General features: G+C 44.8%; 1 protein-coding gene and 1 long non-coding RNA gene across 11 annotated transcripts in view; one reads left to right on the top strand and one right to left on the bottom strand.

Moving 5' to 3' along the window:
• Positions 1–25,662, bottom strand: part of LOC110493953 (tensin-2) — an 81,746-nt gene that overhangs the window by 4,410 nt on the left and 51,674 nt on the right. For all 10 annotated transcript variants that reach the window (XM_036949972.2, XM_036949970.2, XM_090205176.1 and 7 more), the window contains 10 exons: positions 16,834–16,899; positions 16,630–16,746; positions 15,042–16,508; positions 14,739–14,904; positions 12,123–13,246; positions 11,782–11,910; positions 11,349–11,441; positions 2,816–2,893; positions 2,508–2,585; positions 1,923–2,091 (listed from right to left, as the gene is read on the bottom strand). In XM_036949972.2, coding sequence (XP_036805867.2) covers positions 1,923–2,091; positions 2,508–2,585; positions 2,816–2,893; positions 11,349–11,441; positions 11,782–11,910; positions 12,123–13,246; positions 14,739–14,904; positions 15,042–16,508; positions 16,630–16,746; positions 16,834–16,899 — 3,487 coding nt within the window. The remainder of the gene's footprint in view (positions 1–1,922; positions 2,092–2,507; positions 2,586–2,815; positions 2,894–11,348; positions 11,442–11,781; positions 11,911–12,122; positions 13,247–14,738; positions 14,905–15,041; positions 16,509–16,629; positions 16,747–16,833; positions 16,900–25,662) is intronic.
• On the top strand, positions 18,854–25,064 carry LOC149975893 (uncharacterized). Its single transcript, XR_016487864.1, has 2 exons — positions 18,854–19,491; positions 24,772–25,064. It is a non-coding gene; the product is annotated as an uncharacterized LOC149975893 (long non-coding RNA).

A 25,662-nucleotide genomic window follows, 5' to 3' on the forward strand; every position in this document is an offset into this window, starting at 1 on the left:
TTACGGACGACTGCATGATCAGCCAATGTGAGTAAGTCCTTTAAACAGGTTAACATTTACAAGCCCGCAGACGGATTACCAGGACGCGTACTCAGAGCATGCGCTGGCCAGCTGGCAAGTGTCTTCAACATTTTCAACCTCTCACTGACCCAGTCTAATACCTACATGTTTCAAGCAGACCACCATAGTCCCTGTGCCCAATAATTCCAAAGTACCCTGTCTAAATGACTATCGTCCCATAGCACTCACATCTGTAGCCATGAAATGCTTTGAAAGGCTGGCCGTGGCTCAAATCAACACCATCATCCCAGACACTCTGGACCCACTCCAATTTGCATACCGCCCCTTTTCAGGTTCACGCTTCTAACCCAAGTCATAAGACTGCTAAATAGTTGGTTAAATAGTTAACCAATAGCTACCTGGAATATATGTATTGACCCTTTTTCACTAACTCTTGACTCATCACATAATCTGCTGTTACTGTGGACACCCCATCAAATTAGTGGATTCGGCTATTTCAGCCACACCTGTGCAATCGCCATAGACAAACATTGGCAGAATGGCCTTACTGAAGAGCTCAGTGAAGAGCTCACTTTCAATGTGGTACCGTCATAGGATGCCACCTTTCCAACAAGTTAGTTCATCAAATTTCTGCCCTGCTAGAGCTGCTCTGGTCAACTGTAAGTGCTGTTGTGAAGAGGAAACATCTAAGAGCAAGAACAAGCTCACAGAATGGGATCGCAGAGTGCTGAAGCGCGCAGGACGTAAAAATTGTCCTTCCTCAGTTGCAACACTCACTATCAAGTTCCAAACTACCTCTGGAAGCAACGTCTGCACAATAAACTGTTCGTTGGGAGCTTCATGTTATGGGTTTCTATGGCCGAGCAGCCGCACACAAGCCTAAGATCACCATGTGCAATTTCAAGCGTCGGCTGGAGTGGTGTAAAGAACTCCGCCATTGGACTCTGGAGCAGTGGACAAGTTCTCTCTGGAGTGATGAATGAAGCTTCACCCTCTGGCAGTCGGACGGGTGAATCTGGGTTTGGCAGATGCCAGGATAATGCTACCTGCCCCAAAGCATAGTGCCAACTGTAAAGTTTGGTCGAGGAGGAATAATGGTCTGGGACTGTTTTTCATGGTTCGGTCTAGTTCCCTTAATTCTATTGAAGGGAAAACGCTACAGCACACAATGAAATTCTAGACGATTCTGTGCTTCCAACTTTGTGGCAACAGTTTGGGGAAGGCTCTTTCCTGTTTCAGCATGACAATGCCCCCATGCACAAAGCGAGGTCCATACAGAAATTGTTTGCCGAGATCGGTGTGGAAGACCTTGACTGGCCTGCAGAGCCCTGACCTTAACCCCAATGAACACCTTTGGGATGAATTGGAATGCCGACTGTGAGCCAGGCCCAATTACCCAACATCGGTGCCTGACCTCACTAATGCTCTAGTGGCTAAATGGAAGCAAGCCCCCACAGCAATACTCCATCTAGTGGAAAGCCTTCCCAGAAGAGTGGAGGCTGTTGTGGCAGCAAAGAGGGGATCAACTCCATGTTAATGCCCGTGATTTTGTAATGAGATGTTTGAGAAGCAGGTGCCCACATACTTTTGGTCATGTAGTGTATGTACTTATCTACCTAAATTACTTCGTACCCCTGCACGTCAGTACTGGTCCCCCGTGTATATAGCAAAGTTATAGGTACTAATTTTGTATTTATTCCTTGTGTTATTATTTTTCTAATTTTCTATTACTTATATATGTTTTTCTCTGCATTGCTGGTAAGGACGCCTTAGTAAGCATTTCACTGTTAGTCTACATCTGTTGTTTCCAAATCATGTGACAAAAAACTTTACTTGATTTTGGATGTAAACAGACAAGGTTAGGCAGGTGTAGGCCTAATCTTAAGCCAGGTAGTACACACCTTCTCTGGCTGTCGGTCAGCGTGATACCCTGAGTGGACACTTTGAAGTGGACCACTGTGGCTGTGGGCCGAGGACTCTGGGTCAGAGTGCACCTGGTCGCCTTGGAGACAGCTTGAGGCCCGGTCAGTGACTCTGTCTCCACAGAGTTCAGGTAGAGTACGTTACAGGCTGGAGGGAGATGGGGATGGAGAGAGGGAGAGAGAAAGAGAGGGGGAGTGAGAGAGATGGGGGGGGGGTGAGAGATGGAGGGAGGGAGAGGTTAGGGAGAGAGAAAGAGAGAGAGGGAGGGAGATTAGGAATGATGGATTTCCATGGATTAACATGAGCAGTATTTAGAGATGGAATTAGGTCATGTCACACCTACACAAGGCAAACCTAACTTGAGAGGAGCTTGCAGAGCTTAATGCAATGATAGACAGTTAGTGTGGATTGACGTAAATGGGATGGGTATATTTGCTAAATCATGCTAGCATTCCACACTGTTTTCCTATCTCTCTGTGGTGATTCAGGTACCTAGAGCCACCACTACTGGCGAAAGCCTGCATTGCAGCTGTATTTGACCCTTGAACTTTTAACTATCTCACCTGCGCCCTGTTTGAGGAGGTCTGCTGCAGTACTGGTGTTGCTGGCACTATGCATCTCCTGCAGCTCTCCAACCAGATCTGGAAAACAGTGATGTTAGGACAACATTCTCCCATGACTCACCTTAAAACCATGCAAACACTGTGTACGTACATACACAACACAAACAAACACACTTCACATGCACTTTCTGTAAATTGTATATTGTGTATTGCACACATATAGTTTATGCACTATTGATATACACATGTAGTATCTGCCCCATATTGTTAGATAAAAAGTGACTCCTTTGAAACATATAGGGATTTACCTTTCTCTGGGATGCACAAGGCACATGGCAGGGAGATAGGAGTGATGGAGTGCTGGTACACTAAGGCAGATAAACTTCCTAAAACACATACGCATATCAGATCAGCACAAGTAGAGGAGACGAGGAAGGGAAGTTCCCATTTTCACAATAAATCAAATAAAATTTGTCACATGCTCCGAATACAGCAGGTGTAGACCTTACCGTGAAATGCATACTTACAAGCCATTATCCAACCATGCAGTTCAAGAAAGAGTTAAGAAAATATTTACTAAATAAACTAAAGTAAATATAAAATAAAAAGTGACAATAAAAATGAGCCTGTATACAGGGGGTACCGATACCGAGTCATTCTGCGGGGGTACAGGTTAGTCAAGTTATTTTGTACATTTAGGTAGGGGTAAAGTGACTATGCATAGATAATAAACAGCGAGTAGCAGCACTGTAAAAACAAAGGGAGGAGGCGGGTGTCAATGTAAATGGGCGGATGATCCATTTGATGAATTGTTCTGCAGTCTATTTAGCTTGGGGGAAGGAGCTGTTAAAACGTCTTGACGTACCCATCCCGTTAGCGGGATCATTTTCATCAATACCCGCTGAATTGCAGCACACCAAATTCAAATTAAATTACTAAACATATTTAATTTTCATGAAATCACAAGTGCAATATAGCAAAACACAGCTTAGCTTGTTGTTAATCCACCTGGTGTGTCAGATTTCAATACAGCTTTTCGGCGAAAGCATAACAAGCGTTTATGTAAGAACATCTCTCTCAGTAGACAAAATATTACAAACACCAAGCAGCCATGTAGATTGGTCACGAAAGTCAGAAAAGCAATAGATTAAATAGCTTACCTTTGATGATCTTCGGATGTTTGCACTCACGAGACTCCCAGTTACACAATAAATGTTCCTTTTGTTTCATAAAGATTATTTTTATATACAAAATACCTCCATTTGTTTGGTGCATTATGTTCAGAAATCCACAGGCTCAAGCGGTCACGACATTCCAAATAATAATATCCGTAATGTCCACAGAAACATGTCAAACGTTTTTTATAATCAATCCTCAGGTTGTTTTTAAAATATATAATCGATAATATATAAACCGTGACTGTCGCTTTTTCAATAGGAGAGGGAGAGACAATGCCTGCCCCACTCTGTTGCGCAAGCAAAACTCTGCGAACACCCAAGTATCCACTGACAGGATGTTATCTTTCTCGCTCATTTTTCAAAATAAAAGCCTGAAACTATGTTTAAAGACTGTTGACACCTTGAGGAAGCCATAGGAAAAGGAATCTGGTTGATATCCCTTTAAAAATGGAGGCAAGGCATCCAATGGAACAGAGAGCTTTCAGGAAATACAGCACTTCCTGGTTTGATTTTCCTCAGGTTTTCGCCTGCAATATCAGTTCTGTTATACTCACAGACAATATTTTGACCGTTTTGGACACTTTAGAGTGTTTTCTATCCTAATCTGACAATTATATGCATATTCTAGTTTCTGGGCCTGAGAAATAGGCAGTTTCAAATGGGTATGTTTTTTAGCCAAAAACAAAAATCCTGCCCCCTACACTCAAGAAGTTTTTAAGGAGCCTATTGGTCCTTACTTGGCGCTCCGGTACCGCTTGCCGTGCGGTAGCAGAGATTACAGTCTATAGCTGTGTTCAAATACCCATACTAATATACTGTATACTACATACTTAATGAGTATATACTACATATCATTAGTTCATTTTAGTATACTGTAAACGGAACAGTATCCTTTCAATTGAGCGTACAAGCTTTTCGGCAGTCTCCCGGAAGTTGATGCTGTTGCTATGCAACCTCTTGCTAGCTAATTAGCATAACACATTACTAGTTAGACATTTTACGACTTCGTGTGTGTTCTTAAATTCAATCTGGAGTGCCAGAGTGCGCTCGTTGTCAGATTGTCCGTTTGTAAATTCAGAGCGCACACTGGACGCTCGGGCCGAGGAGTAGGGTTGATTTGAGCATTCTGACCTTACAACGGCAGTCAAGCACCCAAGCCAACGTTGGCTAGAGTGACCACTTTGACCATTTTACTCGCCTTAGCAGAGCTGGTTAGGCTGTTTTCATGTTATACAGAGCTTTAGTGACTGTTGCTGGCAACAATTTAATTACGCATTTTTGCCGACGTTAACTGAACACCAGCCATATCCAACCGGTGTTGGGCGCGCGTAAATTCATTAATCTGGCTCTGGTACACTCAGACAAGAGTGCTCTGAAATCGGAGAAGATAGCCAAAGCGAATTTATGAAAGCACCCGAATGTCCATTGAGAACCCACAACGACTACACAATTTAGCTAAACTAAGAATAAAGGGAATAATAAAGTTAATAAATGTTGGATAGTTAGATAGCATATAGTTTATATACTGGCAAGTTTGATTTTAAGTGGCCAATTTACGTTAGGTAACTAGCTAACATACCGGTACATACTGCTGTAATGATATGCTGTGGTTCGTAAGGACAGCGATTGTCAGCAAGGTAACTTATTTTAAAAGTAATTACTTGATTACATTGCTCAACATTTGGTTAAAATTTGTCATAATGAGTTAAAGCAATGAATTTGTAAACACTATCGTTGGCTGCATTTTTACCACTATTTTCTTAAAATCTGAAACGATGTGAAGCCACGCCCATTTCCTGAATAATTGCATTATTTATTTTTTGTATTTCACCTTTATTTAACCAGGTAGGCAAGTTGAGAACAAGTTCTCATTTACAAGTGCGACCTGGCCAAGATAAAGCAAAGCAGTTGACACATACAACGACACAGAGTTACACATGGAGAAAAAACAAACATACAGTCAATAATACAGTAGAAAAATAAGTATATATACAATGTGAGCAAATTAGGTGAGATAAGGGAGTAAAAGGTCATGGTGGTGAAGTAAATAAAATATAGCAAGTAAAACACTGGAATTGAAGATTTGCAGTGGAAGAATGTGCAAAGTAGAGATAGAAATAATGGGGTGCAAATGAGCTAACAAAATAAATACAGTAGTGGGAGAGGTAGTTGGTTTGGGCTAAATTATAGATGGGCTATGTACAGGTGCAGTAATCTGTGAGCTGCTCTGACAGCTGGTGCTTAAAGCTAGTGAGGGAGATAAGTGTTTCCAGTTTCAGAGATTTTTGTAGTTTGTTCCAGTCATTGGCAGCAGAGAACTGGAAGGAGAGGCGGCCAAAGGAAGAATTGGTTTTGGGGGTGACCAGAGAGATATACCTACTGGAGCGCGTGCTACAGGTGGGTGCAGCTATGGTGACCAGCGAGCTGAGATAATGGGGGACTTTACCTAGGAGGGTCTTGTAGATGACATGGAGCCAGTGGGTTTGGCAACGAGTATGAAGCGAGGGCCAGCCAACGAGAGCGTACAGGTCGCAGTGGTGGGTAGTATATGGGGTTTTGGTGACAAAACGGATGGCACTGCGATAGACTGCATCCAATTTATTGAGTAGGGTATTGGAGGCTATTTTGTAAATGACATCGCCGAAGTCGAGGATCGGTAGGATGGTCAGTTTTACAAGTGTATGTTTGGCAGCATGAGTGAAGGGTGCTTTGTTGCGAAATATGAAAACAATTCTAGATTCAACTTTGGATTGGAGATGTTTGATGTGAGTCTGGAAGGAGAGTTTACAGTCTGACCAGACACCTAGGTATTTGTAGTTGTCCACATATTCTAACTCAGAACCGTCCAGAGTAGTGAAGTTGGACGGGCGGGCAGGTGCAGGCAGCGATCGGTTGAAGAGCTTGCATTTAATTTTACTTGTATTTAAGAGCAATTGGAGGCCACGGGAGGAGAGTTGTATGGCATTGAAGATCGTCTGGAGGGTTGTTAACACAGTGTCCAAAGAAGGGCCAGAAGTATACAGAATGGTGTCGTCTGCGTAGAGGTGGACTCACCAGCAGCAAGAGCGACATCATTGATGTATACAGAGAAGAGAGTCGGTCCAAGAATTGAACCCTGTGGCACCCACATAGAGACTGCCAGAGACCCGGACAACAGGCCCTCCGATTTGACACACTGAACTCTATCAGAGAAGTTGTTGGTGAACCAGGCGAGGCAATCATTTGAGAAACCAAGGCTATCAGGTCTGCCGATGAGGATGTGGTGATTGACAGAGTCGAAAGCCTTGGCCAGGTCAATGAATACGGCTGCACAGTATTGTTTCTTATCGATGGTGGTTAAGATATCATTTAGGACCTTGAGCGTGGCTGAGGTGCACCCATGATCAGCTCTGAAACCAGATTGCATAGTGGAGAAGGTATGGTGGGATTCGAAATGGTCTGTAATCTGTTTGTTGACTTGGCTTTTGAAGACCTTAGAAAGGCATGGTAGGATAGATATAGGTCTGTAGCAGTTTGGGTCAAGAGTGTCTCCCCTTTTGAAGAGGGGGATGACCGCAGCTGCTTTCCAATCTTTGGGAATCTCAGACGACACGAAAGAGAGGTTGACCAAGCTAGTAATAGGGGTTGCAACAAATTTGGCAGATCATTTTAGAAAGAAAGGGTCCAGATTGGCTAGCCCGGCTGATTTGTAGGGGTCCAGATTTTGCAGCTCTTTCAGATCATCAGCTGACTGGATTTGGGAGAAGGAGAAATGGGAAAGGCTTGGGCAAGTTGCTGTGGGGGGTGCAGTGCTGTTGACCGGGGTAAGGGTAACCAGGTGGAAAGCATGGCCAGCCGTAGAAAAATGCTTATTGAAAATTCTCAATTATAGTGGATTTATCGGTGGTGACAGTGTTTCCTATCCTCAGTGCAGTGGGCAGCTGGGAGGAGGTGGTGTTATTCTCCATGGACTTTAGTGTCCCAGAACTTTTTGAGTTTTTGTTGCAGGAAGCAAATTTCTGCTTGAAAAAGCTATCCTTGGTTTTTCTAACTGCCTGTGTATATTGGTTTCTAGCTTCCATGAAAAGTTGCATATCAAGGGGGCTGTTCGATGCTAATGCAGAACGCCATATGAAGTTTTTGTGTTGGTTAAGGGCAGTCAGGTCTGGACAGAACCAAGGGATATATCTGTTCCTGGTTCTAAATTTCTTGAATGGGGCATGCTTATGGGGAGGAAGGCATTTTTTTTAAATAACCAGGCATCCTCTACTGACGGGATGAGATCAATATCCTTCCAGGATACCCTGGCCAGGTCGATTAGAAAGGCCTGCTTGCTGAAGTGTTTCAGGGAGCGTTTGACAGTGATGAGTGGAGGTCGTTTGACCGCTGACCCATTACGGATGCAGGCAATGAGGCAGTGATCGCTGAGATCTTGGTTGAAAACAGCAGAGGTGTATTTAGAGGGCAAGTTGGTTAGGATGATATCTATGAGGGTGCACGTGTTTACGGCTTTGGGGTGGTACCTGGTCATTGATCATTTGTGTGAGATTGAGGGCATCAAGCTTAGATTGTAGGATGGCTGGGGTGTTAAGCACGTTCCAGTTTAGGTCGCCTAGCTGCACGAGCTCTGAAGATAGATGGGGGGCAATCAGTTCATATATGGTATCCAGAGCACAGCTGGGGGCAGAGACTGGTCTATAGCATTATGGGCCCTAAAGTATGGGAAACTGCGTGTGTACTTCATATTTTGCCGAATGACATCCAGGAACTTTTGGCATACTACATACATACGTTTGGCATACTATATCCATACTGTGACCAATATGCATAATATATACTAAATTCACGTTACAAATAGTACAGGTAATAGGAGTATTCAAACACAGATTATGATTTGGTTGACAGAATTTTTTGGCCTTCCTAGGAAGCTTGGCCCCAGTGATATATTCTGGGCCGTACACACTACCCTCTGTAGCGCCTTACGGTCAGATGCCGAGCAGTTTCCATACCAGGCGGTGATGCAACCGGTCAGGATGCTCTCGATGGTGCACTCTGTAGAACTTTTTGAGGATCTGGGGAGCCATGCCAAATCTTTTAAATCTCCTGAGGAGGAAAAGGTGTTGTCATGCCCTCTTCACGACTGTCTTGGGTTGTGGTTGGACCATGATAGTTCGTTGGTTGACACCAAGGAACTTGAAACCCCCTCCACTGCAGCCCGCCAATGTTAATGGGGGCCTGTTTGGCCCGCATTTTCCTGTAGTCCATGATCAGCTCCTTTGTCTTGCTCACATTGAGGGAGAGGTTGTTGTCCTGGCACCACTGCCAGGTCTCTGACCTCCTCCCTATAGGCTGTCTCATCGTTGACAATGATCAGGCCTACCACTGTTGTGTCGTCAGAAAACGTATTGATGGTGTTGGCTACACAGTTATGGGTGAAAAGGGAGTACAGGCGGGGACTAAGCACGCAACCCTGAGGGGTCCCGGTGTTGAGGATCAGCATGGCAGATGTGTTGTTGCCTACCTGTCAGGAAGTCCTGGATCCAGTTGCAGAGGGAGGTGTTTAGTCACATGGTCCTTAGCTTAGTGATGAGCTTTGTGGGCACTATGGTGTTGAACGCTGAGCTTTAGTCAATGAATAGCATTCTCACGTAGGTGTTCCTTTTGTCCAGTTGGAAAAGGGCAGTGTGGAGTGCAATTGAGATTGCATCATCTGTGGATCTGTTGGGGTGGTATGTGAATTGGAGTGGGTCTAGGGTTTCCTGGATGATGGTGTCAAAGCACTTCATGGTTACCTTGGGCACAGAGACTATGGTGGTCTGCTTGAAACATATAGGTATTACAGACTCGGTCAGGGAGAGGTGGAAAATGTTGGTGAAGACACTCCACGCATGCTTTGAGTAAACGTACCTGGTAGTCTGTCTGGTCCCGCGGCTTTGTGAATGTCTACCTGTTTTAAGGTCTTGCTCACATCGACTACCGAGAGCATGATCAAGCAGTCGTCCGGAATGGCTGGTGCTCTCATGCATGCTTCAGAGTTGCTTGCCTCGAAGCGAGCATAAAAGGCCTTTAGCTCGTCTGGTAGGCTCCCGTCACTGGGCAGCTTGCGTCTGGGGTTCCCTTTGTAGTCTAATAATTTGCAAGTCCTGCCACATCCAACGAGTGTCAGAGCCGGTGTAGTAGGATTCAATCTTAGTCCTGTATTGATGCTTTGCCTTTGATGGTGTAGTGGTATTTCTTCTATAAGCGTCCAGATTAGTGTCTCTAGCCTAAAGCTCGGAGCGGATGTTCCCTGTAATCCATGGCTTCTGGTTGGGATATGAACGTACGGTCACTGTGGGGACAATGTCGTCGATGCACTTATTAATGAAGCCGGTGACTGAGGTAGTATACTCCTCAGTGCCATTGGATGAATCCCGGAACATATTCCGGTCTTGGTTAGCAAAACAGTCCTGTAGCGTAGCATCCGCGTCATCTGACCACTTCCGTATTGAGCGAGTCACTGGTACTTCCTGCTTTAGTTTTTGCTTATAATCAGGAATAGGGGTGGATGGAATTATGGTCAGATTTGCCAAATGGAGGGTGAGGGAGAGCTTTGTATGTGTCTCGGTGTGTGGAGTAAAGGTAGTCTTGAGTTTTTTTCCCCCTCTGGTTGCACATGTGACATGCTGGTAGAAATTTGGTAAAACGGATTTAAGTTTGCCTGCATTAAAGTCCCCGGCCACTAGGACCGCAGCTTCTGGATGAGCATTTTCTTGTTTGCTTATGGCCTTATACAGCTCGTTGAGTGCCGTCTTAGTGCCAGCATCGGTTTGTGGTGGCAAATAGACGGCTACGAATAATAGATGATAACTCTCTTGTAGATAGTGTGGTCTACATCATGAAGTACTCTACCTCAGGCGGGCAATATCGCAAGACATCTTTTATTTTAGAAATAGCGCACCAGCTGTTATTTACAAATAGACACACACCCTGGCCGATGCTCAGAATACCCAGTCAGCTCTATAGTGTCGTCGTTCAGGCACGACTCTGTGAAACGTAGGATATTCTTAATCGTAGATTATCCATTTTATTTCCCAGTGATTGCATGTTGGACAATAGTACTGATGGTAGTGGAAGTTTACTCACTCGCCTACGAATTCTCAGAAGGCAGCTCGACCTCCCACCCCCCTTTTCTCCATTCTTCACGCAAATGACGGGGATTTGGGCCTGGTCTCGAGAAAGCAGTATATCCTTTGCATCGGACTCATTAAAGTACAAATCTTTGTCCAGTTTGAGGTGAGTAATCGCTGTTCTGATGTCCAGAAGCTCTTATTGGTCATAGGAAACGGTAGCGGCAACATTATGTACAAAATAAATTTTAAAAATCCGTTTTCAAACAATGCAACAAAAAAAAAACAAGGAAAATAGCACAGTTGGTTAGGAGCCCGTAAAACATCAGCCATCCCCTCCAGCACCATTATACACTAGAGTCGAGTAGAGCTGTAATGCGCTGGCCTGGTTATGCAGCCACCATAGTTGCTGGAACCGTGCTGTGAAGACAATGTCAACTGAAAATATCTGAGCCAGCTCAGTAGCTCTACAGTTTGGCTCTGCAGTGTATGGTAGTGTGAACAGGGAATTAGAGCAATGATTGACATAAATGTGAGGCCAACAGCGACATCTGCAGGATGGAAATAGGACTCACCGAAATAGGACTCGTTCTGACAGCCCTTTATCTTGACCCCCCGCGAGCCCGTCTCTATGAGGAAATGTCTGACTAGCTGCGCCTGAGAATCGACTGAGACAGAGAATAGGAGGGAGGAAGGACGAGAAAGGGGGGGATAGGGAGGAAGAGAGAGGCAGAATGCGAGGAGGGAGAGAGAAGAGAGAGAAGGAGACCTCAATGAATGCTAGGTAGTTGTAGAAGGCAACCTTGCCATAGTATCAAGAAAAACTATGCTGGTCATAGTAGTGAACAATTGGCATTGCCCAATAAGAACGATCACCCTTTCTTTCGCTTAATCTTCCAACAAAATTAAATGATGATAAAGCAAAACAGTACAAAGTTAGTAAACTGTTACATGAACCAAAATCATGACCTTTGCCTTTTGGGAACAATAAATATGAATTGAATTTACGGCAAGCGTTGTTGACGTTGTTTGAAGGATGGCTGGCCACCTTGAGGGCCAGGCCGTAGGCCCCTTGGAAGGAGTTACTGTCCCGGATCAGGAAGGACCCTGGCTCCTTGTCCTTCAACACAGCGATGGCTACATGGAGGGAGAAGAAACACGTAATATGGAAGAAATTAGTTACTAAGACTTTAATTTAGAAAATATACACTACAACAGTGTTTCTCAACTCAATACGGTACCAGATGTTTCCATATAAACACAGTTGCAATTGACATTAGATCATGTGTTGGGGACTATCCAAATAAAGTGAGACCCTTCAAAACCTCAGAAGAGGCCTGTGCCCTTACCTTGGTCTCTTGAGATGCTAGGCTTGTACCAGAACTTGGAGCTGTCCTGGACAAACTTGGCATTGACCTTGCTGCTCTCCACCACCTCCTCTCTGACACCAGGGTGTGCCAGTCCTCGTCTGACAGATGGGGGCAGCTCCCCCACTGAGGGTGAGAAAGTGACCTGGAGGAGGCTGGACTGAGGAGAGACCCCCATGGGTCCTATGGCACCCAGAGAGGCCCTGAGAAGAGACTGTGAGCCGTAACCATTGGGGGACCCTGGCATGGAGGACAGGCGCCTCTTTTCGGGGAGGGGGGGCTGGGCGGTGGGGATGGTGACGGCGGTGTAGCCCGTGTAGGGGACGTGTGGCACGTTGAGTAAAGGGTAGTAATAGGACGCCAGGGGAAAGGTTGGGGTGTTGTACCCATCCAGGACAGGCGATGGGGGTTTGGGGTCGCTGTCACTCACATGGGTCAGTCTTCGGCCAGCTGGGTCCGTGGCCAATGGAGAGGGCTGAGGGGAGGGGCGTCGCTCTGGGGAGCCAAAGTAAAGGTGCGGAGAGGGAGGGACAGAGCTGGGGCTGGAACAAGGGATCAGGGATGTGCCACTGCCCTTTTTTGACAGGAGGGAGTCACTAGGGAGAGCGGTGCCATTGAGTTGCACTTGGACTGGGCTGAATGAATTCTTTGGGCTCGGGACGGAGGCGGCCTGAGTGGACATCTCAGTTCCGCTAGACCCCTTTGTTTCACTCTCTACGACCTTCAATTCTCCATCTTCAGCTGTAGTTGGAGGTGGATGTACACTTACAGTGTGCACTTGCGTTGAGCCAGTAGGGTTTACGCGTTCATTCGGCATCTGTATGTTCTCTTTAGAAGAAGAGATGTCATCTTGGTTTTGTGTCTCCACCAACGTTGGTGGTGTCGTGGAGTGTCCATTCGGCAGTGTCCATTCGGTTTCTGGTGTGCTACTGTTGCTGTTAGGCTCCCGCGTGGTGGAGTGGGAGGCTGAGGCTTCAGACATTGGGGCCACACTGAGGGACTCTATCAGCTGGGGCCCATGACTTGGCTCCCGGGGGCCTGCTGGAGGACTCCGGTTGGAACCCTCGGTGGGGTCACACATCTTCTCTTCATCTGGCTTCTTCTCACTAGAGCAGAGACATTAGAATGTTAGTTTCTACTCATTGACACATTTAAAAAGCACTAAAGCCAACGTAGAAGAGGTACGTGATGACACAGAACAGGGAAATGCCAACAGTACAGGGAACATAGTATTTGTAAATACAAAAAATGTGTTTTGTGATAAAACCGAATTTAAAGAGAAAGACTGATATCCAAAAGGTTTGTATTCTTTAATTATTATATAAGGTGAAATGTATTTCAAGGAAAAGTGGCATTGCCAGTTGTAATGTATTGACTTCAAAGTCACAGTAATCATTAAATACCCGTTCAGCATACAGTACATCACGTTATCACATAACAGTCAGTTCAAAATATATTGGCACCCTTGATAAAGATGAGTCAAAAATACTGTACAAAATAAATAAAATACTGGCCTTTTTTGTATGGTCAAAAACATTTGGAAATTGTTGTTTTATACTAATACAATTGCACAGAGAAAGAGATTGTGTTTAACAAGTAATATTTATTTTCTCTCAAAAACATGTGGGTAAAAATTATTGGCACCCCTGTTTTCAACACCTCACCTTGAGAGGATAACACAGAGTATTTTTCTCAAATGTTGTATGAGATTGGAGGACACTTTGGGAGGGATCTTAGACCATTCCTCCATACAGAATCTTCCCAGATCTTCCACCTGTGCTTATGGACTGCCCGCTTCAATTCAAACCACAGGGTTTCAATGGGGTTCCAGTCCAGAGACATTGCAAAATGTTTATTTTGTAGTCAATTTCTTTGTGGCTTTTGATGTGTGCTTGGGGCTATTGTCTTGCTGGAAGATCCACTTGTGGCCAAGTTTTAGCCTCTTGGCAGAGGCAACCAGATTTTGGGGCGAAAATGTCCTGGTACTGGACATGATTCCATTGACCTTAACAAGGGCCCCAGGACCAGTGAAGTAAATTAAAATAGAGCTCTTTAGCCACGTACACCAGTGGTGGGTTTTGCATCGAAAGAAAGATGCATATGCAGGAAATAACCCAATCCCTACTGTAAAATTTGGTGGTGGATCTTTGATGTTATGGGGCGATTTTTCATCCACTGTTCCTTGGGTCCTTGTTAACCCAGTATCAGACATTTTTGCTAAAAATCTCCCGCTACCATAACATTTCATTTTTTTTTGACAGCTGAAGAAAGAGCACACATTTCCTTCAGAAAATGTACCTGTTGTGGTTTAGTCATTTATCTTAGATGTAAGTGTTCACTGCAGGCTGACTAGCATCTATTAAGTTACAAATGTCGAACAAATTAAATGCCCAAATCAACTTAAAAAACAACAACCGTTTTGTAGATACTTTAAGAATAGCTGTAAAATAAAATGTTTTGGTTGGTGATTTTTTTTAAAAATGTGAAATAAAATGTGTATGGCCTTTGTAGGGAAAATGCTAAACTGACCAAAGATCAGCAACTAGAGGCAACTTCAGCCTATACCTGGATACATAACAGGAGGTTAAGGCTACCCACCTGTCTTCACTGTGTGCAGGGCTGCTGGTGATAGTTGTGTAGTCTGGATCAGAGTCTGATAAGGGGGTGGGGCAAGCGGGCTGTCCATCAATCTCTGCTTGCCCCAATGACCCCTGGGAAGAAGAGTCCTCCATACCCACACTGTTCTGCACCACCTCTGACACACCTATAATGAGTGAGAGAGAGAAAATGAGGGAGGGAGAGTAAACGAGAGAGGGGAGAGTAAGAGAAAGAACGTCCAGTTAGATCTGATCCATCTAGTGTAAACAGGTGCATAACACAGTACATGTATTATGCACTTACCAGTGTGTCCATCAGTCTGTTGCTGCCGGTCGATGGGTGGTTCCGAGGGGGAGGCACCAGAGTTTGTGCCACCAGGGGGCAGGGGCGAGGCAGACCCGGACTGGTACCCCGAGGCGTACCCCCGGCTCCCGTGGCTCTCCGAGGGGGAGACCTGCTGGTAGGGCTCGCAGGGGCAGGAGTGTAGGGGGGGTTGAGGGGTGTGGTACCCACTACTGCCACGGGGGCTGTCCAGGAGGGGGTGGGGGCTGGGATATCTAGGCAGGTTAGGGCCTAGCAGGAAAACAGAAGGGTCGTGACATTGACCCAGAGGGGAGTGATGGCCTCTATAGGACGACATCCCTCCCACTGAACGCTGCCAAATCTCTGCCTCTCGCTCCGCCTCCCATAGATTCTCGGCCTCCCAAAGCTGAGAAGGCCCCTCCCTCCCCCGCCTCAACCCGGCCTCCCTGTCCCACAGCTCAGAGTCCCGCCCTCGAGCCCAGTGTGGGCTCTGTGGTTGGTCCTGGCGCAGCGGGTGGAAGGCTCTGGCTGAAGCCGATTGGTGCCCTCGCCTGCAGGTGCAGTCCCGACATGGGCAGCCACCAGGGGGAGGAGCCGCCGGTCTGAAAAACATCTCCCTATATGGACTGGAGGGCAGCGATTGGTGGGAGACACGAGCGGAAAGGGGGGCGTGGGCGGGGTAATGAAAGAGCTGACATTCCTCCCCGCCGCAGAAGACCCTATTGGAGGCTGGGAGAGTGTGGGCGTGTGGGTGGATGTGTTCAGGGGCGGGGTAGGGGTAGCAGGGGTGATGGAGACAGGGTAAGGGGGGCGGGGGGGGTTCCCACGGCAACTCGGGCAGGGGATGGGCGCTATGGCGATGGCACAAGTCCAGGTGGGGCGAGAGAGGGCGAGGAGACGCAGGCTGCTGGGAGGGTAAGGCGGGAAGCGTTCGGCTCTTTGGATTCCCCTTGGTTCTGTTACAGCGGTCCATGTAATGTCCATTTGCAAGGCATGGCTCCCTCTCTCTCACCCTCTCCCAACTCGGTGCCTCCCCACACCTCTGACATCTCGGACAGTGGCCAGCTTGAACGCAACATGACCGCTGCTCCCGCCTTGACCCTCCATCCGGCACAGACTCTCTGTCATCCAAAATGGCCGTCTCCCTGTCCCTCTGCCTCACCCATTCCCTCTCTTCACCTTCCCCCTCTATCCTCCTCAGAGGACAGTCCATCTCTTCCTTCTCTTTCTCCAGACGGGGCAGGGGGCGAGGGGGGGGTTCCTCGAGGGTGGAGGAGTGCCCCGAGTCGGAGCTGAGGGAAAGGGGCTGGGTTTGAGGCTGGGCCTGGGAAGGGGGCTTGTTTGTGGAGCTGCTTGGGGGGCATCCGTTGGGAGAGGCCCCAGAGGCACCGACAGAGCACGGTCCCCGACGCTTCTTCACCTGGGCGTACAGACTGCCATCCAGGGGGCCCCGCGTGTGGGAGATGTCTGACAATTAGAGAATGATACAGGATTAGCTGTGAGTGTGTGTGTTCTCTCTGAGGTGTCCTGGTGGTATAGGTTTATGTGTGTGTGTGATATAGTGTGTGCACGCGTGTTTCACCCTTACCCTCAATGCTATCCTGGTGGTGAAGGTTGAAGTTCTCATATGAGTCCCAGCGCACCACAGGGTCTGAAGTGCTGTAGTCCACTGTAACAGAGGGGTCATTCTTACGGTACTCTCGCCCTGTGAAGAGAGAGAAATAAGATATAACACACACGCACGCACGTATAAAAACAATAAGTATGTTGTGTGCACACAAATGAGCAGTACCTTTCATTTTCTCTGGGCAGTAGGAGAAGATAAATTCCACTGTGGCATCTGGAGGGAACCGGTCATCTACAGAGAGATAAACATCACAGAAATCTCTCTCATTTCAGGGTTTTAGTGGCATGGGAAACATATGTTAACATTGTCAAAGCAAGTGAACTAGAAAATAAACAAAAGTGAAATTAACAAAAATGTACAGTAAACATTACAAAGAATCCAGACATTACAAATGTTATGGTATGTGCAAATAGTTAAAGTAGAAAAAGGAAAATAAATAAACATAAATATGCGTTGTATTTACAATGTTGTTTGTTCACTGGTTGCCCTTTTATTGTGGCAACAGGTCACAAATCTTGCTGCTGTGATGGCACACTGGTATTTCACCCAATAGATATGGGAGTTTATCTAAATTGGGTTTGTTTTCAAATTCGTTGTGGATCTGTGTAATCTGAGGGAAATGTGTCTCTGATATGGTCATACATTTGGCAGGAGGTTAGAAAGTGCATCTCAGTTTACACTTCATTTTGTGGGCAGTGTGCACATAGCATGTCTTCTCTTGAGAGCCAGGTCTGCCTATGGTGGCCTTTCTCAATAGCAAGGCTATGCTCACTGAGTCTGTACATAGTCAAAGCTTTCCTTAAGTTTGGGTCAGTCACAGTGGTCAGGTATTCTGTCACTGTGTGTTCTGTTTTTTTGTTAATTCTTTCCAATGTGTCAAGTAATTATCTTTTTGTTTTGTCATGATTTGGTTGGGTCTAATTGTGTTGCTGTCCTGGGGCTCTGTGGGGTCTGTTTGTGAACAGAGCCCCAGTACCAGCTTGCTTAGGGAACTCTTCTCAAGGTTCATCTCTCTGTAGGTGATGGCTTTGTTATGGAAGGTTTGAGAATCACTTCCTTTTAGGTGGTTGTAGAATTTAACGGTCTCTTTTCTGGATTTTGATCATTAGTGGGTATCGGCTTGCATTATTTGATGTTTTACGTTGTACACAGTCTCAATTTGGTGTTTGTCCCATTTCTTTATTCTTCGTTTTAGCCAGATCCTAATTGGTATGTCGAATTTTATGTTCCTTTTGATGGCATAGAAGTCTCTTCTTGCCTTGTTTTTCAGCTCGTTCACAGCTTTGTGGAAGTTATCTGTGGCGCTGATGTTTAGGCCGAGGTATTTATAGTTTATGTGCTCTAGGGCAACGGTGTCTAGATAGAATTTGTATTTGTGGTCGTTTCAACTGGACCTTGTTTAGAACACCATTATTTTTGTCTTACTGTGATTTACTGTCAGGGCCCAACTCTGACAGAATCTGTGCAGAATATCTTGCTCCCGAGTGGCGCAGCGGTCTAAGGCACTGCATCTCAGTGCTAGCGGCGTCATTACACACCCTGGTTCGACCCCAGGCTGTATCACAACCGGCCGTGATCGGGAGTTCAGCGGCGCACAATTGGCCCAGCGTCGTCCGGGTTAGGGGAGAGTTTTGTTCTTAACTAACTTGCCTAGTTAAATAAAGTAAAATATAAAATAAAAAATCTAAATGCTGCTGTAGGCCCTCATTGGTTGGGGACAGAAGCACCAGATCATCAGCAGACTTTTGACTTCAGATTCTAGCAGTGATGGGCCGTCAGGGCCAGCAAGGCCTTCTCTGCTGGCCTAAACATCATCATAATATATACATATTTTAAAAATATATTTTCCCACAAATATGTATTAAATTATTCCCCAGAGTAAGAGTTATACTCTTCATTTCATAGCTTTCCTCTTGGTTGCACTGCTTCCAGCCCCAGGTTGAGATTTGGAGGGCTGGTCTTTATGTTAGATCTTTTATCCAATCATATTCAGCCATCATGTGTTGCCAGGAGTCTAAAATCTGCCCTCAGGCCTTCAGAATCAACAGTGCGGGCGCTTGTAGCTTAAAGTGAATGGAAATTAAAATGTAGTGTCAACCAATCAGTTTTAGAGTTGACTATTGTACGCCAGCTAGCAGGCGTAGTGCGTGCTCGTCTTTTGATTGGATTACCAATATTGAGAGGCAGGTCCTATGGGCAGGTCTACGCAGAACCTCAGAACTAGGAAACTGAATTTGATAAACAAATTAATTTGCGTACTACTAAGCTGTTTTTTCAACCCACAATTGCGGAAGGAGGAGAAGATATCGATTTGGTCGAGGATATAATTATAACGCCATTCTCAAGACGAACTTTTCAAGAAAAGTTAGACATTGTAAGGAGAGGTCGCCCGACGCCGACGCTACAAAGCCTGTCACAGGCAGGAAAGGGGTTCGTTTGCCACTTTCAAAGTTCCAACTACGAGCGCTATCAATGGCTCACAGGCTCCGAGAAGCCCTGCAAACTGCACTGCTGGGAATGCCTATTATTACAATTGAGCGAGAGAGGCGCGGGTTCAGTCAAATCTACGATGACACAGCACGCATCTCAAGTTCACCCAGCGCACGCAGAGACCCAGCACAAGGAGACCCTCGCACATACTACCCAACTCCACAGGCATATTCTGGACAACATTCTTTGCCAGATACGAAACAGATTTCAAGACCACGAAAAATGTATGTTTCTCTCCCTCCTAGACCCCCAGCACGTTCAGACCTACCGGAAAAGAATCCCGCAAACAGCCTTCTCCAGAAAAACAGAGAGTCACGGAACACTATTAAATGTGTATGTATGTTTCGCATTTTATCTCGTTAATATTAAATAGCCTATATATTAACAAAATAAAATGGCAAATAGCCTATGTTGCAAATTATTTGTTTTCTTTCTTTTATTTTCAGTGAATAGTTGTCTTTATCATCACGGTGAAACTGCTTTGGGTGCGACGCAACGCCTGGTTATACTGCGTTTCTGTCTAAATGTATAGTGTCCAGAGCAGTGGCATCATAATGATGGTAATAAGAGGTGGATTAATTCGGGTGGGACTGTGTAGGACCTCACTGAAGGCCCAGGCCCGCCACTGGATTCTAGTAGGGTGAGGCTCGGGTGCTGCAGACTGTTCTAGTGCCCTTGACAATTTGTTGATTTATATGTTGACGAGGGTGGGGCTTAAGCTGCATCCCGGTCTCATCCCATGGCCCTGTTGAAAGACATTTTTGTTTTTTTGTTGCCAATTTTAACCGCACACTTGTTGTTCGTGTAGATGGATTTTATAAGACTTTGCCTTTATTTTGGTTTGTATGTTTTTTAATTCGAGTTTGCAGGGTGAATACATGGTCTGTCGTGTGGTAATTTGGTAAAAAGCCATTTGAAATTTGCCTAGTACATTGTTTTCACTGAGGAAATGTATGAGTCTGCTGTTAATGGTAATGCAGAGGATTTTCCCTATGTTGCTGTTGACACATATCCCACGGTAGTTATTGGGGTCAAATTTGTCTCCACTTTTGTGGATTGGGGTGATCAGTCCTTGGTTCCAAATATTGGGGAAGATGCCAGAGCTAAAGGTTGACGTTAAAGAGTTTAAGTATAGCCAACTGGCATTTGTGGTCTGTATATTTTATCATTTCATTTAGGATACCATCAACCCCACAGGCCTTTTTGGGTTGGAGGGTTTGTATTTTGTCCTGTAGTTCATTCAATGTAATTGGATAATCCAGTAGTTCTGGTAGTCTTTAATTGTTGATTCTAAAATGTGTATTTGATCATGTATATTTTTTTGCTGTTTGTTCTTTGTTATAGGGCCAAAAAGATTGGAGAAGTGGTTTATCCATACGTGTCCGTTTTGGATAGATAACTCAAACTGATAACTGTATCATAAAGTGTCCAATGTTGTTAGTCGTGTGGTTTGGCCTCAGACCACTAAGTGTGAGCAGGGGCTAGCTTGGGCTAGTGGAAGAGTGGGGGTTGGGCCTGTTTGCCTGCTCACGGCCTGGGCTTCAGCAGGCTATAGCCTATGTCATGTATGCTTTTCTTTTAATCTTATATGCATGCATGATGATTTCATTAATCTGTGTCTATATTTCATGTCTATCTATTTTTGTAGCATAACTTAGTGCATTAGCGTGGCTTGGCGGAGCTCTTGAATTTTTTGGAGGTAGACGATGTGAATTGAACCATTTCAAGGAAACAGATTCTGGCGTAACGCAGATATATTTATCATTATTTTATCTGTTGGAATAAACAGCATGTTACAAGATAAAAAAATGTTTTGAAATGTGTACTCTTGAATTATATTTAAAATACATTAACTTGAAATGAAAACAGGGCTTGCTTTAAAAAATCTGTAATGGCTAATGACAAATTGAATTGTAATGTTAGAATGTTAAGACATCATAATCAAAGATGGCAGCTCAAGCCATTTTATTTCGATTTGAAAGTCCATGCCCATTCTATTTCATTGAATCAATCATTTTTTCCCCACATTTCATTTTCTCCATTTAGTTTTTCCTGGCTTCCGTTTTTCCCAGTTTTCACTCTTAAAATCACACATTTTTAACAGAAACTTTTAATTACCAGTCAAAGGTTTGGACACACCTACTCATTCAAGGGGTTTTCTTTATTTTTACTATTTTCTTTATTGTAGAATAATAGTGAAGATATTAAAATCATGAAATGACACAAATAGAATCATGTAGTAATAAAAATAAAATGTTAATCATATCAAATTATATTTTACATTCTTCAAAGCAGCCACCCTTTGCCTTGATGACATCTTTGCACACTCTTGGCATTCTCTCAACCAGCTTCAAGAGGAATGCTATTCCAACAGTCTTGAAGGAGTTCTCACATATGCTGAGCACTTGTTGGCTGCTTTTCCTTCACTCTGCAGTCCAACTCATCCTAAACCATTTCAATTGGGTTGAGATTGGGTGATTGTGGAGGCCAGGTCATCTGATGCAGCACTCCATCACTTGGTCAAATAGCCCTTACATAGCCTGGAAGTGTGTTGGGTCAATGCCCTGTTGAAAAACAAATGACAGTCCCACTAAGCGCAAACCAGATGGGATGGCGCATCGCTGCAGAATGCTGTGGTAGCCATGCTGGTAAGTTGCCTTGAATTCTAAATATATCATTGACAGTGTCACCAGCAAAGCACCCCCACACCAACTCCTCCATGCTTCACGGTGGGAACTACACATGCAGAGATAATCCGTTCACCTACTCTGCGTCTCATAAAGACACAGCGGTTCGAACCAAAAATCTCAAATTTGGACTGATCAGACCAAAAAGGACAGATTTTCACCGGTCTAATGTCCATTGCTCATCTTGGCCCAAGCAAGACTCTTTTTCTTATTGGTGTCCTTTAGTAGTGGTTTCTTTGCAGCAATTCAACCATGAAGGCCTGATTCACACAGTCTCCTCTGAACAGTTGATGTTGAGATGTGTTTGTACTTGAACTCTATGAAGCATTTATTTTGGCTGCAATCTGAGTTGCAGTTAACTCTAATGAACTTATCCTCTGCAGTAGAGGTAACTCTGGGTCTTCCTTTCCTGTGGCGGTCCTCATGAGAGCCAGTTTCATCATAGCGCTTGATGGTTTTTGCGACTGCACTTGAAGAAACGTTCAAAGTTCATGAAACTTTCCGGATTGACTGACCTTCATGTCTTAAAATAATGATGGACTGTCATTTCTCTTTGCTTATTTGTGCTGTTCTTGCCATAATATGGTCTTTTACCAAAAAGGGCTATCTTCTGTATACCACCCCTACCTTGTCACAACACAACTGATTGGCTCAAATGCATTAATTTCACAAATACACTTTTTACAAGGCACACCTGTTATTTAATTGAAATGAATTCCAGGTGACTACCTCATGAAGGTGGTTGAGAGAATGCCAAGAGTGTGCAAAGCGATCATCAAGGCAAAGGGTGGCTACCCTTTGGAAGAATCTCAAATATAACACTGTTTTGGTTGCTACATGATTCCATTTATGCCTTTTCTATTATTCGACATTGTAGAAAACAGTAAAAATAAAGAAAAACCCTTGAATGAGTAGGTATGTCCAAACTTTTGACTGGTACTGTACATTGGGATGATTCACCCACCTGCTGCCTCAGATGTTGAGGAGGTCTCATATCTACAGTACAGACCTTCAGTCTCCCTTCTATCCCCAGGCCCCCGCCGAGTCCAGTCCAGACAGTCTTTGCTGCATGGGAGGGAGACTGTTGTGCAACTCAGCACGTGTTCAACAGCTCAGTTAGTGCATCCAGCTACCTCTCCCTTGCTCTATTCTGTACCAGTGCAGGCAGCCGCCCCCAGTCTCCCAGGGTTTTACATGGAGCAGTACCAGGACTTCTGGTACACATACAGTTGAAGTATGACTTATACATACACTTAGGCGTGAGTCATTAAAACTCGTTTTTCAACCACTCCACAGATTTCTTGTTAACAAAGTTTTGGCAAGTCGGTTATGACATCTACTTTGTGCATGACACGTCATTTTTCAAACAATTGTTTACAGACAGACTATTTCACTTATAATTCACTGTATCACAATTCCAGTGGGTCAGAAGTTTACATACACTAAGCTGACTGTGCCTTTAAACAGCTTGGAAAATTCCAGAAAAGGACGTCATGGCATTAGAAGGTTCTGATAGGCTAATTGACCTCATTTGAGTCAATTGGAGGTGTACCTGTGGATGTATTTCAAGGCCTACCTTCAAACTCAGTGCCTCTTTGCTTGACATCATGGGAAAATCAAAAGAAATCAGCCAAGACCAAGAATTGTAGACCTCCACAAGTCTGGTTCATCCTTGGGAGCAATTTCCAAATGCCTGAAGGTACCATGTACATCTGTACAAACAATAGTACTCAAGTATAAACACCATGGGACCACGCAGCCGTCATACCGCTCAGGAAGGAGACGCGTTCTGTCTCCTAGAGATGAACACACTATGGTGCGAAAAGTGCAAATCAATCCCAGAACAACAGCAAAGGACCTTGTGAAGATGCTGGAAGAAACAGGTACAAAAGTATCTATATCCACAGTAAAACGAGTCCTATATCGACATAACCCGAAAGGCCGCTCAGCAAGGAAGAAGCCACAGCTCCAAAACCGCCATAAAAAAAGCCAGACTACGGTTTGCAAGTGCACATAGGGACAAAGATCATACTATTTGGAGAAATGTCCTCTTGTCTGATGAAACAAAAATAGAACTGTTTGGCCATAATGACCATTGTACTGTTTGAAGGATAAAAGGGGAGGCTTGCAAGCCATAGAACACCATCCCAACCGTGAAGCACAGGGGTGGCTGCATCATGTTGTGGGGGTGCTTTGCTGCAGGAGGGACTGGTGCACTTCACAAAATAGATGGCATCATGAGGCAGGAAAATTATGTGGATATATTGAAGCAACATCTCAAGAAATCAGTCAGGAAGTTAAAGCTTGGTCGCAAATGGGACTTCCAAATGGACAATGACCCCAAGCATACTTCCAAAGTTGTGGCAAAATGGCTTAAGGACAACAAAGTCAAGGTATTGGAGTGGCCATCACAAAGCCCTGACCTCATACTGTAGAAAAGTTGTGGGCAGAACTGAAAAAGCGTGTGCGAGCAAGGAAGCCTACAACCCTGATTCAGTTACACCAGCTCTGTCAGGAAGAATGGGCCAAAATTCACCCAACTTATTGTGGGAAGCATGTGGAAGGCTACCTGAAATGTTTGACCCATGTTAAACAATTTAAAGGCAATGCTACCAAATACTAATTGAGTGTATGTAAACTACTGACCCACTGGGAATGGGATGAAAGAAATAAAAGCTTAAATAATGATTCTCTACTATTATTCTGACATTTCACACTCTTAAAATAAAGTGGTGATCCTAACTGACCTAAGCCAGGGAATAATTTTTTTTACAAGAATTCAATGTCAGGATTTGTGAAAAAAATAGTTTAAATGTATTTGGCTAAGGTGTATGTAAACTTCCGACTTCAGCAGTATCCACATACTCCAGTACAACATCCAGTGCTTTTACGAGTACTTCTGACGGTGTCAATCCTTCTACTACAGGGAGCTGAGGCCTGACTTGGAGGCCCCTTGTCTGACTGAGGAAGAAGTAGTAGTGGAAGAGGCAGCATGGGAGCTTTGACGAGCAGTGGCTCTTTTCTGATGAGGAGATGGAGAAACTGGAGGCCATACTTGGAGTTGAAGTTGGAGTTGGCAGTGGAGATGGGCTTCCTCTCTGCTTCTGAAGTATAAGTTAGAATATTGGTAGGTATATGTTTGCTGTTACATTGTTAATTTTTATGGCAATATGCTATTAGAAAATATTTGTTAAATAATGTAATCCTAACAATTTCGCATTTTCTGAGTCAGATTTCTGTGTGGGTGTGTCTGTGTGAGTGTGCGAGCTAGTGAGAATCTGCGCTTACGTGTCTGTCTGACTGGTTCGGATAATGAGCGATTGTACTTCGTCCTGAAACACAACCATTCCCTTCTCTCTAAACTCCCAGACGTTCACCTCTTATTTTATTTACTTTCATTGAAATCTTATTTTACCAGGTAAGATGAATGAGACTACATTCTTATTTGCAGCAACAACCTGGGGAATAGTTACAGGGGAGAGGAAAGGGGATGAATGAGCCAATTGGAAGCTGGGGATGATTAAGTGGCCATGATGGTATGAGGGCCAGATTGGGAATTTAGCCAGGACACCCTACACTTACAAGTGCCATTGGATCTTTAGTGACCACAGAGAGTCAGGACACCTGTTTAATGTCCCATCCAAAAGACGGCACCCTACACAGGGCAATGTCCCCAATCACTGCCCTGGGGCATTGGTATATTTTTTTAAACCAGATTGCCTCTTACTGGCCCCCCAACACCACTTCCAGAAGCATCTGGTCTTCCATCCAGGGACAGACCAGGACCAACCCTGCTTACCTTCAGAGGAAAGCCATC

The sequence above is a fragment of the Oncorhynchus mykiss genome, chromosome 17, assembly GCF_057628025.1.
Source record: "Oncorhynchus mykiss isolate SJ-2025 chromosome 17, ASM5762802v1, whole genome shotgun sequence".
NCBI classification, from domain to species: domain Eukaryota; kingdom Metazoa; phylum Chordata; class Actinopteri; order Salmoniformes; family Salmonidae; genus Oncorhynchus; species Oncorhynchus mykiss.